Below are 17,786 nucleotides of genomic sequence, written 5' to 3' on the forward strand. Positions count from 1 at the left end.
GGTATTCACCCACGAAAGCTCACGCTCCAAAACGTCTGTTAGTCTATAAGGTGCCACAGGATTCTCTGCTGCTTTTACAGATCCAGACTAACACGGCTACCCCTCTGATATTATTTTTTAGTTTCCCTTTTCACATTGGTACCTTAAGATCAAGGTTAAAAGTGGTTTTGTTCCCCCTAGAAATGAGGCACTTATAAAACAATATGAATAGAGATGTTCTAATGGAATTATACCAGCACGAGAAAGGTGACTGAGCAAACACTCCTGAAACACCAAGACACAAGCAGCAAAGACTTTTCCAAGCCAAAAGTACAAAGCCAGGATTATAATGGTCTGTCAAGGGGTAACTACAGCTCTCCCATCTGATACATCCTGGGGAGCGAATGTATCTGATGGCAGTCCCAAATCAGTTAAATGTTTAAGAAGTGGAGAGTGTTGAGGCACATGTACTGTGTCTTGAGGAGTTTTCCTTCTGTGCCCACATAATATCTGGTATCAACTACGTGCATGCTTCATATTTGACAGGTATGTTCTGCAATGAGCTGCATGCATGCTTTATATTTGATAGGTGTGTGTAAAGTGCCAGTTTGCTTAACCATTATAATACTGGCACCATTTGAATACGATCTGTCTTCAGTTGAACGAGACCAAAGGTTCCAAAATATTGCACTGTGATTAGAAGGTTGGTTTTTTTCTTACATGCTTACCCGCTTACAGAATGTCCATTGTTTGGGATAGTTCAAGAGAGAATTCTTGTCAAATAATCCAGTGGAATAATTTTCTCTTAACAGTTAGGGCCAAATTCCAATCTGAGTTATAATGCTGTAAACCAAGAGTAACTCCATTGAAGGCAAGTTAGTCCCTCAGTTTACACCAGCATAACTGAGAGCAGAACCTGGTACTTAATTGTATATTTTGGTAAAAACGTTTTATGCGATAGTGAAAATATATAGGCAGGTGTCCAGCATATATTATGTTTGAAAAAAACAAATGAAAAAAACAAGTGCAGGACTAGCTTGAGATGCAAAGCTGGTCTCCGAGCAGGCTAGTCCATGGTAATGGAGACACAGAAAGGCTTAGCAATAGCTAAGACGGTCATCAATAAGGAGCATAGTAGCAAACTAAGAATGGAGTGGAAAGATTTAACTCTCTTTTTCTAGCAGAACTGATGCAAAATTATGGCTATGGGACCAAATTTTTCTCCGAGGAACATCTGAGAAAAAAACGCCTATGCAGGAGACCAGCGCAAGGCTCATGCAATAGTTAGGTGCTACTTATGCCCTCAAAATAGCATAGGGTGGAATTTCACTCTTAATGAAGCATACTGAGATACTGTAGCCATTGGTGCAGTAGGGAGACCTTTTTAAAAGATGAAAGAATTTTTGTTAATTTTTAAAATTTAAAACAATCTCCTGTAGTTTAGAACTTTAACACTGCAGTACTGTGTAACTAATCAACTAGTGTATAACTAGAGTCCAGCCCTCTCTAGTTTCAGTGACCAAGGTAAATTAAATACAACAAGCATGTGGACAGAGCAAGGAAGTGACTGGGACTCGGAAGACCTGGAAGCCTCTGTTCTCAGTTCTGATATAGACCTGCTATGTGACCTTGAACAATTAACTTACCCTCTTTGTTCCCTTTTCCACACCTTTGTCTGTCTTGTCTATGTACAGTGCAAGCTCTTCTGAGCAGGGATGATTTCTGACTATGGCTGAGTTTGTGCCTAGCACAATGGGGATGAGCACTACCATAGCACAAATGATGTAAAAATCAGATTTGTTTCAGTTTTAATAACCTGAGGAGGTGGAAGTCAAAGGTTAGAATGATTTTTAAATTATTTCTAAACAGAGCCTTTCATAATGCTACTCTTCTCCTGCAATTGAATAAAGTGCCACCTTTATCAGACTCTGTACTAAATAGGACTTTTAACCTGATAGTACCTATTTAAAAAATGAAAAGTGTTCCTAAAAACATTGGGGAAGAATAATCACACATGCAGGTGATGATCACAGCAAAAACCCTAAGCAGTCCCAGGATTAGCCCCAAAGATTCTCTTCCTGCTTTCATAAATTCGGTGTTTAAGCCCAGAAGGGAACTGGTAGATCATCCAGTCTAACGTCTGTTATATCACAGGCCATTAAATTTCACCCTGTTAGCTCTGCAATGAACCCAACAACCTGTTTTGCTAAAGTAAAACTTGTGTTTGGCTAAAGCATATCATCCAGAGAGACATCTGATCCTCGTCTGAAGACATCAAGAGATGGTGAATGCACCACGTCCATTAAAAATGTGTGCCTAATATCTAATCTGGATTTGACTGGCTTCAGGTTTTTGTTTTGTCCTTCTTTGCTAAGTTAAATAGCCCTTTCAAACCAGGTATTTTCTCCCCATAAAGGTACTTGCAGACTGTAATCAAGTCACCTCTTAAGCCTTTTGATAAACCCTACAGGTTGAGCTCTTTGACAAAAATTAGGAAGCTAGTTAGATGGAAATTAAAAGGAACATCACAAGAGTGAAATGCCTGCAAGCTGCATGGTCACTTTTTAAAACAACATAATAGAAGCTCAAACTATATGCATCCCCTTAATAAAAATTAAAAAAACCAGTAAGAGGACCATGAAAACTCCACCATGGCCAAACAACAGAGTGAAAAAGGCAGTTAGAGACAAAAAGATATCCTTTAAAAATTGGAGGTCAAATCCTACTGAGAAAAATAGAAAACAGCCTAAACTCTGGCAGGTCAAATGTAAAAGTATAATTAGGTAGGTCAAAAAGAATTTGAAGAGCAGGTAGGAGGAATCTCAAAAACTAACAACAATTTTTTAAAGTACGTCAGAAGCAAGAAGCCTGCCAAACAATCAGTGGGGCCACAGGACAATCAGGGTGCTAAAAGAGCACTCAAGGAAGATGAGGCTGTTGCACAGAAGCTACATGAATTCTTTGCATTGGTCTTCACTGCAGAGGATGTGAGGGAGATTCCCAAAACTGAGCCATTCTTTTTAGGTGATAAATCTGAGGAACGGTCCCAGATTGAGGTGTTGTTAGAGGAGCTTTTAGAACAAATTGATAAATTAAACAGTAATAAGTCACCATGACCAGATGGCATTCACCCGAGAGTTCTGAAGGAACTCAAATATGAAACTGCAGAACTACTAACTGTGGCATGTAAACTATTGCTTAATCAGCCTCTGTATCAGATGACTGGAGGATAGTACATGTGATACTGACTTTTAAAAAATACTTTGGAGGTGATCCTCGCAATTGCAAGCTAGTAACCCTAACTTCAATGCCAGTCGAATTGGTTGAAATTATAGTAAAGAACAGAATTATCAGATATGTAGATGAACATGATATGTTGGGGAAGAGTGAACATAGCTTCTGTAAAGGGAAAACATGCCTAACCACATTATTAAAATTCTATAAGGGGCTCAGCAAACATGGGTGATCCAGTGGATATAATGTAATTGAATTTTCAGAAAGCCTTTGATAAGGTTCCTCACCAAAGGCTCTTAAGAAAAGTAAAGAATCATAAGATAAAAGTTAAGATCCTCTTATGGATTGGTTAAAAGATGGGAAACAAAGGGTAGGAATAAATGGTCAGTTTTTACAATAGAGAGGTGAATATTGATGTCCCTCAGAGATCTGTGCTGGGACCAGTGCTGTTCAACATATTCGTACATGATCTGGAAAAGGGGGTAAACGGTAAGGTATCAAAATTTGCAGACAATACAGAATTACTTAAGATAGTTAAGTCCAAACCTGACTGCAAAGATTTAGAAAGGGATGTCACAAAACTGTGTGTCTGTATAACAGAATGACAGATAAAATTCAGTGTCGATAAATGCAAAGAAGTGCACATTGAAAAACATAATCCCATCTATACGTTCAAACTGATGGGGTTGAAACTAGCTAGTGCCACTCAAGAAAGAGATCTTGGAGTCATCATGGATCATTCTTGGAAAACATCTACTGAATGTGCGGCAGCAGTCAAAAAAGCTAATTGTTAGGAACCATTAGGAAAGGAATAGACAATAAGACATAAAATATAATAATGCCACTATATAAATCTATGGTATACCCACGTCTTGAATACTACTTGCTGTTCTTGTCGCCCCATCTCAAAAAAAGTATTTTAGAATTGGAAAAGGGACAGGGAACTGCAACAAAAATGATCAAGAGTATGGAACAGCTTCCATGTGAGGAGATATTAAAAAGATTGAGACTGTTCATCTTGGAGAAGAGACAATGGGGAGGTGGGGATGATATGATCGAGGTGTATAAAATAATGAATGGTGTGGAGAAAGTGAAGAAGGAAGGGTTATTTATCCCTTCACATGACACAAGAATAAGGGGTTACCCAGTGAAATTAATAGGCAGCAGATTTAAAACAAACATAAGGAAGTACTTCTTCACACAATGCACAGTTAACCTGTGGAACTCATTGCCAGGGGATGTTGTGAAGGCCAGACCTATAACAGCATTCAGAAAAGAACTAGATAAGTTCATGGAGGATAGGGCCTTCAATGGCTATTAGGCAAAATGTTCCTAATCTACTTAAAGAAAACTTTTTTCTGTTGTCCTTAGCCCTGCCAGCCGTGGATTTCTCCCTGATGGTTTGAGCTTCCTTTATCAGTTTTCTGCTCTTCTCAACTTCTAATTTGTGTCACTTGCTATCTATTTCCCCCGCTTTGCATTTGTTATATGTTCCTTTTGTGTTTCTAATTGCGGTTTTTTCTTCACCACTGAACCAGGATGGGCTTTTAGGCAAAGTTGTCTTTTTTCTTGATTGTGGAATCTTGGATTTTTGGTCATTTAATATTTCTTCTTAAAGAACTCCCAAATTTCATTTTAATTTTTCTGTCTAAATTTTTCTTTCCAATCAATTTTGCTCATGAATTTCCTCAGCATTTTTAATTGCAGGAAATTAGCCCTTCGGAAAGACAAAATGTGCATGTATTGCTGGTTGGACCTGTCTTCTGTTAACCCATATGGAATGTAATCTGAGCATGATCACTTGTCATTAGGCAACCACTAACTTCCAGTCCAATGATTAATTCATCTTTATCCATCATAATAAGGTCTAAAACAGAGTTATATTGTGTTTGGTGCAATACCTTTTTGCATTAGAAGATTATCATCTATAATTCCTAGAAGCTGTAATGATGTGTTGCTAGTGGCTGCATGAGACCTCCAGCATATGTCTCCCAAATTCAAGTCCCTCATAACTACACAGTTTGGTTTTCCACACAAAACAGAGAGATATAGAAGGAATAACTCATCCTGGTTTGATTCAGTACTTCTGTATAGACCCCCAGCAGTACTCCCTCCCTTCTTAGCTCATTGATCCATGTGCATTCAGCACACTGCACTTCTGAATTATCAATAACTCCAAAACAGGTATTAATGTCTTTAATGTTGAGTGCCACTATTCCCCTTATTCTCCCTGAACAGATTATAACCTGTGATTGTAACATTTGGATCAAGCAGATTGTCCCACCAGATTTTAGAATGACCAATTATATCAAATTTCTTCCCATCAATTAGAATTTCTAATTCCTCTTGCTCGCTACCCAGACTCCTGGCACTGGTATATAAATCATTGAAAAAAAAAGTCATCTTTTTGGATTCTTTGTTGCATTGATTTAATTTGTTCATAACATGGCTGAGTCTGAGTTTGTACCACATTTGCCTTCTTAGCATCCTCCCCTTGCATTTCTAGTTTGACGCCTTCCTGACTGCTCTAGCTAGTCTCCAGAAGAGAAATTCAGTCCTCTACCCTTGAGATTCAGGCCTTCCTGTTTATCTAGCACCCTCTCTGATTGAAATGTGGCCCAGTGTGCCACAAAACCAAAACATTTAGCTAGTCGTGCAGCCAGTGGTTCACCTCCAGTATTTCTTCCTTCTGCAGTTCATGCTTCCTTGGAAGGGTCTTTGGAAAGATGGTTTAAGAGAAATGTCAGGGTTTCTCTCATGCCCTGACATGAGGACTTGTATAAATCATGTCAGAGACTTGGGGCTTTCTCCTTCATCCCTTACTCGATGAGCTCCCACTGACTTCAGTGGGAGATTTATCCTTGAGTAACGGCTGAGGGTCAACCCCTTATTGTCAAATCAAAATGTGGGTTTGGAACTGGTTTATGAAGAAACAGCCAAAATGAGGCGTAGGGGAGAGAAGACACTGGTCCTTGGTTCACATTCTGCCCTCATTGACATTTGTGTGTAATCCTATGGAAGTTGGTGTTTTCCTGGGTGCAACTGAGGGCAGAATTTGCCTTGATATGTAAATACACTGAGAGGGGTCAATCCCATGAAGCCTAAATTCGGAAAAATACCCATGGACATCTACAGGAGTTTTGCCTAAGTGAAGGGCAAGCAGGGATGGGTTCTAAAAGATCTAGAGTGTAATATTCAAATGTTCCTACGGGTCCTAAATCACTCTGGCAATCTTGAAAGTTTTACCCCATATTTTCCCTTGATGGGATATGAACATCTCCTGGGGAGTGTGTGTGTACCCAGTTTTCAGAGTAGCAGCCGTGTTAGTCTGTATCCGCAAAAAGAACAGGAGTACTTGTAGCACCTTAGAGACTAACAAAGTTACTTCAGCGTAAGCTTTCGTGGGCTACAGTTCACTTCTTCGGATGCGTAGAATGGAACACACAGACAGAAGATATATATACATACAGAGAACATGAAAAGGTGGAAGTACCCATACCAACTGTAAGAGACCAATCAATTGAGATGAGCTGTCATCAGCCCGAGAAAAAAACCTTTGAAGTGAAGTGTACCCGGTGAAATCCAAGCTGCTGGAAGCATCACATGAAGAAAGAAGGCCCGACTCTTAGCAGGAATAAATAAATGGAGCTACAGCAGTTTACTCCAGCTGAAGATCTGGCCATGATGTGTTCCTTTTATCTTTCAAAAAAAGCCAAAACACCCCAAATTTGATAGGATTACGGGTCTGCAGTGGCTACTTTAGGGCAGCAAAAGCTGTTTAATGTTAATACTGTGTTAAAAGCTACCTGTGAAATATTTGTGCCTTATTGATTTAAAACCAGGTTTATTTTACTGGAAAAAGGGTGATCATGCTAATTCAATCACTGAGGACTCAGGAGGACAGAAGTCTTGGTATATTACTTTAACTAGCCATGTAGAGCAATAATAATGTCACTGCTTGTCAAAGCTGATGGCTGATGACATTGTGTAATCCCCAGCAGGTAATACGGGCTGCTATCTCCTGGCGAATTCTTGGCTATTTTGGTGCTCAAAACAAGGCCTTGGAGAGAAGTAACTGTAGTGGCAAATTGGTTTTAGCACACCTGAGTGTGTGGGCAGTGCATGTAATTAGTTTCAGTGTCTGTCAGGTCTGAGGAGCTGGCATTCAGTGTGTCTTTCTTGGGCATCCCCAACAGCATACATCTTTATAGGTTTAGGTTTCCCCAGTTCTGAGTGGAATAAGAGAACTGTGTTTGCCCAAAAGAAACCGTGGACCTGACCCTGCAAAACCTTGCTCTCTTAGAACAGAATTCTGCCCTGAATTGCATCAAGCATGCTGGGATGCAGTGCCTGCAAGCTGTGCTGTGGGTTGGATCCGTAGGAGAAAGACACCCGGCAGCACACACCAGACTGTGAGCTGCACCAGCCGTACAGAGAGGGAGCAGTGTGCTCCCTGCTGTATGCCTAGCCATTCATGGTGAAACTACCTCTTCCTTCGCGATTTCAGACAGCTAATGCTCTGGGCAATCGTCAGGAGTAGGAACTTCTCTCCCCAAGGAGATTCTGGCTGAATAGCCCTGGAGAAGTGGCATCGGGGTGGGGGGTGGCCGGGGGCAGAGCTCCATGTGCTTTTGACTCACCTGCACAATAGCAGAAAGTTCCGACTGTGAAATGAGTGACTCTGCTTCTGTCAGTCTTGTTTTTACCTTGGAGTTTACATTATACAAGTGAAAATTAAAAGCCTTTGCCAGCTGGTGAAGATGATGGTTCTGTTTGTACCACAGCAGCTCTGCTGACAGTTGTGTGGTTTCAGCAGTTATCACTATCGTCCTGTGATACCTTCAGTCAGTGCATGAACAAAGGAAAGGGGGATTAGTGGGTGTCTTATTTGGGTGGCTCCCCTGAATTTTAATTATTCTACTCAGGCTTCTTCGCGAACAACAGCTCTCACTGACAGCACCAGGACAGTGATGGTCTCGTGATGATTCCCAACAGACACTTCATCCATGTCACGGACACCAAAGAATGGTGATCTGCGAAAGAGAGGGTCAGGACTAGAACAGTGAGAGGAGGTCTGGACTAGGTCCATTGGTAGAACTGCAGTCTGTATGATGGTTTGCAGAACATCCGATTATACTGTGTGCCAGGTTCCAACTAATGCAATTTATTCTTCTCTGTCCACCTCTGGCAGAAAAGTAATTACCTACTGATGTACATATATCCCATCAGTGTTGTTTGAGCCCCTCATAACACCACTCTGAGGTGCTGAAGTATTATCCCCATTGTACAGAAGAAACTGAAGTACTGAGAGAGAAACAGAAATGACTTGCCCCAAGGTCTTACCTGGAGTCTGGCAGAGCTGATAATGGACCCTAGGCATTGGCACCTATGCTCAGGCATGTTGCTGGGGTCCCATCTCAACAGCTTGAGACTTAGACAAGAAAGTCACGATAAAATCACCACTAAGGATCCTTATCTGCCATAACCCCTGCCCACCCCTATCTTTGCAGGAAGCTTGGGAAAGCTTCAGTCTCTCCTACATTCTGTGTATAGGATTGTCCTTTTCATGTGGCGTTTTCCCCTCACTAGGAGTTACTAAAAACTTGTCACTGAATAAAACAGCATAATTATGTGCAGTGCCAATATTCACCCATCCTGGGCCCTATTGACAGTTATCTGGAATCTGAAGGAATTCATGACAAATTGTTAAGAGGATGGAGTTAATAAAATTTGAAAAATTGAGACCTGTCACTCCACTAAACTTTTTTCAATACCACTGACAGAAACATATTTCCCCAATGAGTGACCTTATGCAGCCTCGTTGCTGCACTGATGCTAGGAGTGAACTAACATGCTATTTATCAAATATTATAAGCTAGAGCCTACTAATATGAACAGGGGAAGGGGGAGGTGGGTGCCTTGCACAGCCTGGGGTGTTGCCCAGGTGTTGATCGCCAGCTAGAGACAGCTAGTGGGAGGTGACAAATTGCCTACTATTAAGGATCTAAAGGTTGGAGCCCTCTCAGGGTGCACACAATAGATTGCCAAGACTGCTCTGTCCAAAAGCTCTGCTCTCTGGACCAGCTGCTTGGCTTGTGGGGAGAGAGGGGGGCAGAAGGGGGGAAGGCGAAGGAAGGTCAGGCCAGGGCCCTTATGAACTAGTAGCCACTTTTGTGTTCTATTAGCAAACGGAGTGACACTGTTATTTATTAAAGCGTAATATTTTATTGAGGTGAAATCGACCAGTTGTATGAGTCAGGTTCTATCAATTATTGCGGCAATTAGTCAAGTCATCAAAGCCATTAACGGGGATTAGGCCAATATTGGATAGCCATTATTGATAGATCCAGGGCAAAAAGAAACCCTCAGCCTTCCTGAAATGAAAGCAGACCTGGCCTCCAGGATGTCTTCATTTGGAGAGCCCGTAAAACTTTTCCCCACTTCCTATCCAGACTAGCACAAACTGAAGGCGTTTTTAAAAAGATCAGGGCTGCAGGTGCATTTTGGGGCCACTGTCTGTTTAAAAGATATTGAGTGGCCAGCCCAGGCAGTGTACAATCTCACCTGTCCTAGTCATATTCTTTATGTGCAATGACAAGGCTTGCAATAGAAATTACTCTGTGTCGAATGTTTATGGAGCACATTTTTCATTCTGTAAGCAAATATAGATCCCTGATGCCAGCGCTTAAAAATGGCTAATCTCTCCAGCTCATGATAGCAAAGAGCTCTCTCAGTGATAGCTCTTCAGTTTAATATGATTGCTGCTCACTGTTCTTGAGTGCGGATAGTGTGCTTTGTGCAGCAGACTACATTGTAGAGGCAAAAATAGAGCCTCATCAGTATATGTTAATTGAAGCAACCGAGTGATCGTTTCTGAGTTTGCTCTTCCAAATAACCCTTGTAGACTAGTGGGAGGGAAAGAAGGGCAATATTTATAAAAGCTTGGTCTGGTTGAGGGGATGGCATAATACTGCTTTGATGCTTTGCATTTTTTCTTTGCACTGTACAGATATTTACGGTCTACCCCTCCCAGGTACCCCTGTAAATGTTATCTCCATTTTACAGATGGGCGAACAGACAGTGAGTTGTTGTCAGAGCCACTGAGTAGAACTCTGGAATCCCTTGTTCCAGGCCCTCTGTGCTTTATTTACACAACGCCTCTGCTTGTCAGTGTTTCACAGGCCACTCTCATTTCAGAAGATATTGACTGGCTAGTTCATTCAAGCTTGCTGGGTAGGGCCTCAGAGCTTTGAGTTACAGGCAAATTGGATATTTTCATAGCCCTTGTTCTCTGGTTGGAGACAGCGGGCTGCAATACATGTGGTATGTGGCCTTGAGATGTATCTCTGCCTTTGCAAGTATATCGTGAAATGCTAGGATATGCTGAGGTCTCTGATACTTGCATCATTGACTACTTCCCTAGACATCCTTATTACAACTGCCAATCCTAACTTGGACCAACATAGCTAGTGGACCATATTTTGCCCTCCATGCCAGCAAGGCCCTGGGGATCAGTTGATCTGACCTTTTTGCTATCCCTAGTTCAGTCTGATTCAGATGGTGATGGGGCGGTGGGAAGCTTTCTCAGTGTTAGGACATTGTATGTAGAGCTTCTCTCATGAGGGTGCCTATCGGAGTCTCTCTGACTGTTTTTGTAACTCACAAAGAGATTAGTTGCCCCGATGAAGAAGAACCACTGCTGAAATGCAGTCACTTCTGTGGCAGAAGGCAGCAGCTGTTAAACAGGCCACAGCAATCCTAGACAACAGTTCAGACCAGAAAGTGAGGAAGAATACCGTATCCAATTGAAGCTGCAGTGGTTCCATGGAGCTGCCATAGGCCCAGTAGCTGGTGCTTTTATGAAGCTGTGTTTTGTTTCAGGCACTCCATGTGCTTTCATCATCACACCCCTGCCAAGCTGATTGTTACAGTGACACTCTCCTTTTGTTGTTCCCATGACATCCTTATGTGTGCTGGTTGTACATTGTCCCTTTCTGACCTGAATACCCCTCAGAGCAAAGGTTAGAAGAGGACACTGGGGAGTGTGGGGGTCACAAGTTGTGCTTCATGTTTATTCTGCCCCATGTTTGAACTCTGATGCCTCCTTTTTCCCCTGCGATCAGGTGCCAGCCCTCTGCAGAGGAATGAAATGGGGCACACACCACTGGATTATGCCCGTGACGGGGAGGTCATGAAACTTCTGAAAGCATCGGAAACAAAGGTGAGTCTGATTCAGGTGACTTACTATTTCCTCTTCAGGCTTCAACAGAGGGGGGCTGTTCCAGCCCCTACGCGCCTTCTGGAAGGATATCTTAGCATGGTTACATCTCTGATCCTTTCAGTGTCTCTGGAATGACATGCAGAGTATCTTCAGAAATGACTTAAAGTTATATGATGTATAACTCAAAAGTGTTAGAATTATATTCAGATATATCTGTGGCCACCTGTTCTGCCCCTTGTGTTGCTTTTCATGGCTTATCGTTGAGCTGCACACCACAAATAAGATCACCTGTTGTCTGCTTACCCCAGTAGCCTCTAGGCAGAGTATGGTAAAATCAGATTGCTGTCTCTGTCTTCTCTTCTGAAACGCCTGGGATTTGTGAGTTCAAGACAGATCCTTGTAGGAGGTCTCACCTAGTGGTGAAGTCTCAGACCTGGGATCTGGGAACTCCTGAGCATCGGTCTTAATTTCTGGAATGGCCTTGGGCCATTCACCTAACCTCTCCCAGAGTCATTTTCTCCCTTGATACAGTGGAGTCATACATACTGCACAAGGATGTGTTTGTAAAGAGGAGAAAAAAAACCCCACAATTGCAGTAATTGATATTAGCAGTTGCAGAAAAGGGTCCAGGAAGTGAATAGACCTGGAGTGGGGGATGCTTGCAGTGCCATTATGTCCATTTTATATATGGGGAATGGAGACACAGAGAGGCTAAGTGACTTACTCAAGGTCATACAGATGAGTCTGGCAGAGCAGAGAATTGAACTTGGATCTCCTCCATCCTCCTTCTCTTCCTTGTAATGATAAAGCTCCTGATCATTAGATAGGGAGAACTGACGCCAGTATTAAACATCATTTAAAATTATTAGGTACAAATATTTATTAAAATAGTAATGACATCATTATGAAGTAGTAATAATGATTTGCCCTTCTGGAGTGCTGTTCTTCCCAGAATCTCAAGTCACCCAGTGCATTAAGCCTAACAACCCCCCTGTGCAGTGGGTAGGTATCAGTGTCCCCATTTTACAGATGGGGAAGCTGAGGTCGATACAGGTTAAGGCCCATGTTTTCAAAAGTGGTCTTTAATTTGGGATGCCTCCATTTTTGGTTACCCAGCTTTAGACACTGAATTTACCGTCTTGAAGATGTGGGCCTAAAAACTTGTCTAATCCAGGAAAATGAGAGGTGTGTTAAACTGTGTTAACTGTCCTGCTAATACATGGTTTTAAGCAAAGCCTAGCATCTAGTGTTGACAAAGTAAAACCACATTCACAGTCCATGGTCAAACCTAGAGCCAAGGTCACAGAGGAAGTCTTTGGTGGAGCTAAGAGTAGAAGCCAGGTCTCCTGGCCACTAGTCTCCTGCTCTAACTACTAGACTAATGCCACATCCTCTAACTCTATGCACTGCTGTTACAAGAAGGAAGAGCTTGAATGTGGCATTTCTCCATAGAACCAGTGCTTCTCCTGTTAGCCCAGAGCATTGCTTGGAGTGAGCTGTAACAGTCAGGGCTGCTCTTTAGAAGTTTTAATACAGAAATGTTGAGAACAAAATTCTTAAATCATTGAGAGGAGAAAAAAATCATCTCTTGGTTAAATGGCCTCTGGAGTCCAATGTCAGCGAGTGAGTAGATGGAGGAGAGAGAGGAGATAAATATATGTGGAAGTTGCTAATGAAAATGATTCAGGGTGTATATAAAACATAAGTCTGTGCAGCTGGTTTGTGATGAATATTCTGCTGAGGGACATGTGGTGGTGGCAGGGTTGCATTCCCACTCCTACATCTGCATTCCACTGAGAGTCTTTGAGAATTTATTTCTCATTTTAATCACAGTTGGAGAATGAATTGACAGAACTATTCACCAGGTAGACATATCACATATATTTTATTTACATATCCTGGTGACAGAGTAACAAGGAGTTTTCATATGTATTTTTAAATCTGTTTTTAAAAAGAGTGCTATGCATGCTTCTACTGTGTTATAAGAATCTTGTTTTGTGTATAGACCAGCTGATTTATGTTGCTAAACAAGCTAATGAAACTTGAATGTATTGCCAAACAGACAGGGCTAATAGCAAAGGGATAGGCCAAAGTAGGTAAATAAGTGGTAAAGAGGCCAGGTTCTTGTGTGACCTTTACTGCTGGTGAAAGCTGGCAGATTAACAGCCCTGAAGACTGAAGTCCTTATATTTATCCCTAGGATAGGGGAAATGAAGGCATCTTTCCCAACATTAGCTTGATGGTGTGCCTCAACTCAGTTAGTCGCTGTGCCAGTTCTGTTCTTCACCTCTCTGCTGAGACTGCCAGTAGGAAAGCCAGTACTGACCAGTGTTTCTGGTGACTTCAGGCTTGTCTAAAGCTGCACATTCCTGTCACAGCCAGAACTAGAACGTAGATCTCCTGTATCCCAGACATCTTCTTAAACCACTAGGCCCCTGTGTTCCTGATGGCTTCTTCTCAGGCCATGCCCTTTCTGTTTTGGACATCCGTATTTAGAGCATCCATCCATGGAGCCGCACAGTCAAAGATAGAGCAGGATCCTAATAACCTCATAAGAAGCAGCCAAATTAATCCTTGCTGTAACAAACAGAGTTACTCCAGAGATAGATTTGGCCCATGATGTGAATGAACTGCCACCCAAAATCTCCAAAGACTGCCATTACTTAAATAGCTTAGTTCGTATCCCTGACACGTTTTCCAGCTGAAAACAAATATATAATCCTAGTTTATTTAATCTTTTAAATTCCTTTTCCTGTAATGTAAAAGAGGTTGTGTCCTACACATGCCCAGGTTCTCTGCAGACATTCAGCCTCACTAGCAGCTGTGCTTTTGAACCTCTGTTCTTTGAATACTTTCCCGTAAATGAAATCATGGCTGGGAGGGGTGCCATACTGGATAAAGAATAATAAAAGCCAGTGATCACAATTACCAGACTCGTATTAGCAACTGGGAGCCAGGGATTGCTATCTCAAGGTGAGGTCTGACAAAGCTAATAGAATGTGTCTGTTATTAAAAAGATGGGTTCTCCTCCTTTACGTTTGGCACTATGTCGCAAGAACCTCTTAGCCCAGGTGAACCTAGGAGCTTTGTTGCCTCCTGTCTAGCACGAGAAAAGCAGAGTATCAGTCCCTGCATCTCTTTCAGAGCACGTAACACTGGTGTAATGCACTTACATGGCAATGATGTTCCATAAAAGTTTAATCAGAAGAACTAGAGATCAGTTATCGGAAGAGGAAAACAGTCCCCATTCATAGCACTTCACGTCGTATAATGGGGTGTCGCTTTCACTGGTGTCTAGTTACCTGCCCAGAGAACATTTGACTAAAGTCACATGGAAACAAGGTCAGGCTCTCTTTGTGATTTCCTCTCTGGTCGTGCCAGTGTAGCAGTAACATGATGCGTGGCTGTGCGTGAGCCCTGGCTTTCACTGATTGCCCCAGTCACTGATCATGGGCGTTCATTGGTCTCAAGGTGACAGGAAGGAGGCAAGCAGTGCAGATTAAGGAACAATTGTGACTTGCTTTGTATGGAGCCTTGTCCAGTCGTGCACAGGGAGAAAAATGGTTGGTGTCAAAAATCAGTGAAAGTTATGTCTTGCTGCTAAACAGAGAGTGATATCCTGAGCCCCCACTCCAGCCCCTCTGTGGGTAAAAGGGCTGGAGCAGTGTGAATGGGCTCTAAAATCCCCAGTTCAGACTGGAGGAGGAGTCCTCTGGCACAGACACCAATGAGACAGACGTAAGGCTGCCTCCTGAGGACTGGTGCCGGTGTAGGGAGAGTGCCAGGGATGGGGGTGTGTTGCAGGTCCGGTTGCAGCCCACAGCCCTGCAGACATTCAGAGCTGTGCTGCAGCCCATAGAGAAGTCCAGGGCTGAGTTACACCAGGGGCCTCTCCAGCCCTGGAACAGCCAAAAATTAGGAGTGCAGAAAGTTGTCTTAAAGCCCCTGGAACCGTACACCTTCCTGGGCTGCAAGGTCTTGGCGGTGCCTCTTAGAATCACAGCACAGAGTCACACCAAAAGAACTAATGAAGGCAGGTCCCAGCACTTCAGTCTTTCCTCCCAAACTTCGGCAGGTTGCTGTCATCAGCAATATCAGTGTCTCCGTGACTCTCTGCAGTACTTGCCCTGTCATCACCCTTGTGGCTAAGAGTCGTTTTCTAAGGCAGAAGAGGTGCTGTACTTCATCCAACTAGTCTGGGGTGCAGGAGACTGGCACAAGCCCAGTCCTCTCTTGGAACATCAGCTCCACCACACTGCAGGCCTTTGGAGCAAGAGTTTTGCCTCTGCCCCCAAATTTGAGACTTCAGTATGTTAAATTAAAAACAAAACAAACAATCAATAGATTCTAAGGCCAGAAGGGACCGTTGTTATCATCTAGTCTGACCTCCTGAATGACACAGAGAACTTCCCTAAAATAATTTCTAGAGCAGAAAAACATCCAGTCTTGATTTTAAAATTGTCAGAATGCACAATGACTCTTGGTAAATTGTTCCAATGGCTAACTATTCTCACTGTTAAATATATATGCCTTATTTCCCGTCTGAAGTTGTCTAGCTTCAACTTCCAGCCATTGGATCATGTTATACCTTTCTCTGCTAAATTAAAGAGCCCATTATGAAATATTTGTTTCCCATGTAGGTATTTCTAGACTATACCCAGTTCACCTTAACCTTCTCTTTGTTAAGCTAAGCAGACTGAACTCCTTGAGTCTATCACTATAAGGCAGGTTTTCTAATCCTTTAATCATTCTTGTGGCTCTTCTCTGAACCCTCTCTAATTTATCAACTTCCTTCTTGAATTGTGGGAACCAGAACTAGACACAGGATTCCAACAGTGGTTACACCAGTGCCAAATACAGAGGTGAAATAACCTCTCTGCTCCTTCTTGAGATTCCCATTTATACACCCCAGGCTCACAGTAGCTCTTTGGCCACAGCATCACATTTGGGAGCTCATATTCAGCTGATTATCCACCACAACCTCCACATCTTTTTCAGTCATTACTTCTCAGGATAGAGTCCCCTATCCTGCAACTATGGCTGACATTCTTTGTTCCTGGATATAAGCGTTTACATTTAGCCATATTAAAACACACATTCTTTGCACCCAGTTTACCAGGCAATCTAAATCTCTGTGAATCAGTGATATGTCCTCTTCATTATTTACCATTCCCCCAATTTTGTGTCATCTGCAAACTTTATCAGTAATGTTTTAATGTTTTCTTCCAGGTCCTTGATAAACATGTTAAATAGCATAGGGCCAAGAACCAATCCCTGTGAGATCCTTCTGGGACCACTTGATGATGATTCCCCAATTAGTTACATTATGAGACCTATCAGTTAGCCAGTTTTTAATCTATTTAGTGTGTGCCATGTTAATTTTATGCCATTCTTGTTTTTGAATCAATATGTTGTGCAGTACAAAATCAAATGCCTTACAGAAGTCTTAAGTATGTTGCGAACCTAGTGAGCATCGAAGAGAGGAGACCCAAACAGAGTGAGTTTGTGTGGGCATTTGCCTAGGGGGAGAGCCCACAGAGTTTCTGTTTTTCAGGCTTATACAAGCAGTAAATACATTATCCGAGGAGGCTCTTGATACATTACAAGGTAGAAAAAATGGATAGTGAGGGATCTGCTGTTATGACCTGCCCAGGATGTGCCATGTGTTACTGAAGGTCCAAGTATCGATCCTGCATTGCGTCAGAGAAAACGAAGACTTTCTGGATAGAAGTCAGGATTTGGTACTGCAGGCAGGGGCGGGTCCAGGCACCAGCACGCCAAGCGCGTGCTTGGGGATGCAAGCCACTGGGGACACTCTGCTGGTCACTGCGAGGTCGGCAGGCAGGCTGCCTTTGCTGGCATGCCTGCGGAGGGTCCGCTGGTCCCATGGCTTCGGTGGATCTCCTGCAGGCGTGCCGCTGAACGCAGCCTGCCTGCCGTGCTTGGGGTGGCAAAATGCCTAGAGCTGCCCCTGACTGCGTGCACAGCGTACCAAAGAATCAGGGAGGGCAGTGGAGGCGGGACTGAAGAACAGTGAAGAAAGTTGGAAAGGAGTTGAAGGGGGCTGGCAGTTCCTAAAAGATGTAATACTGGAGGCTCAACATCAAGCTATTCTGCTGCAGAGGAAGGAAAAGAAGAGCTAGAGGAGGTCAATGTGTCTGCACAAGAAGCTTTTGAGCTATTTAAAAACCAAAAGGGATACATACAGGAAATGGAAGGAGGGGCATGTCACCGAGGAAGTATATGTGGGAATGGCATGAGTGTGTTGGGACAGAATCAGGAAAGCCAGGACAAAGAATGAGTTCCAGCTGACAAAGAATGTAAGGGACAACCAGAAGGAGTTCTTCAAATA

General features: G+C 42.7%; 1 protein-coding gene across 1 annotated transcript in view; it reads left to right on the forward strand.

The window, feature by feature from the left end:
- The window catches only part of CLPB (ClpB family mitochondrial disaggregase), a 137,021-nt gene that overhangs the window by 70,203 nt on the left and 49,032 nt on the right, over nucleotides 1–17,786 (forward strand). The window contains exon 6 of the mRNA XM_032792608.2: nucleotides 11,337–11,434. Within this exon, the coding sequence (XP_032648499.1) occupies nucleotides 11,337–11,434 (98 nt within the window). The remainder of the gene's footprint in view (nucleotides 1–11,336; nucleotides 11,435–17,786) is intronic.

Source organism: Chelonoidis abingdonii, chromosome 1, assembly GCF_003597395.2.
Source record: "Chelonoidis abingdonii isolate Lonesome George chromosome 1, CheloAbing_2.0, whole genome shotgun sequence".
NCBI classification, from domain to species: domain Eukaryota; kingdom Metazoa; phylum Chordata; order Testudines; family Testudinidae; genus Chelonoidis; species Chelonoidis abingdonii.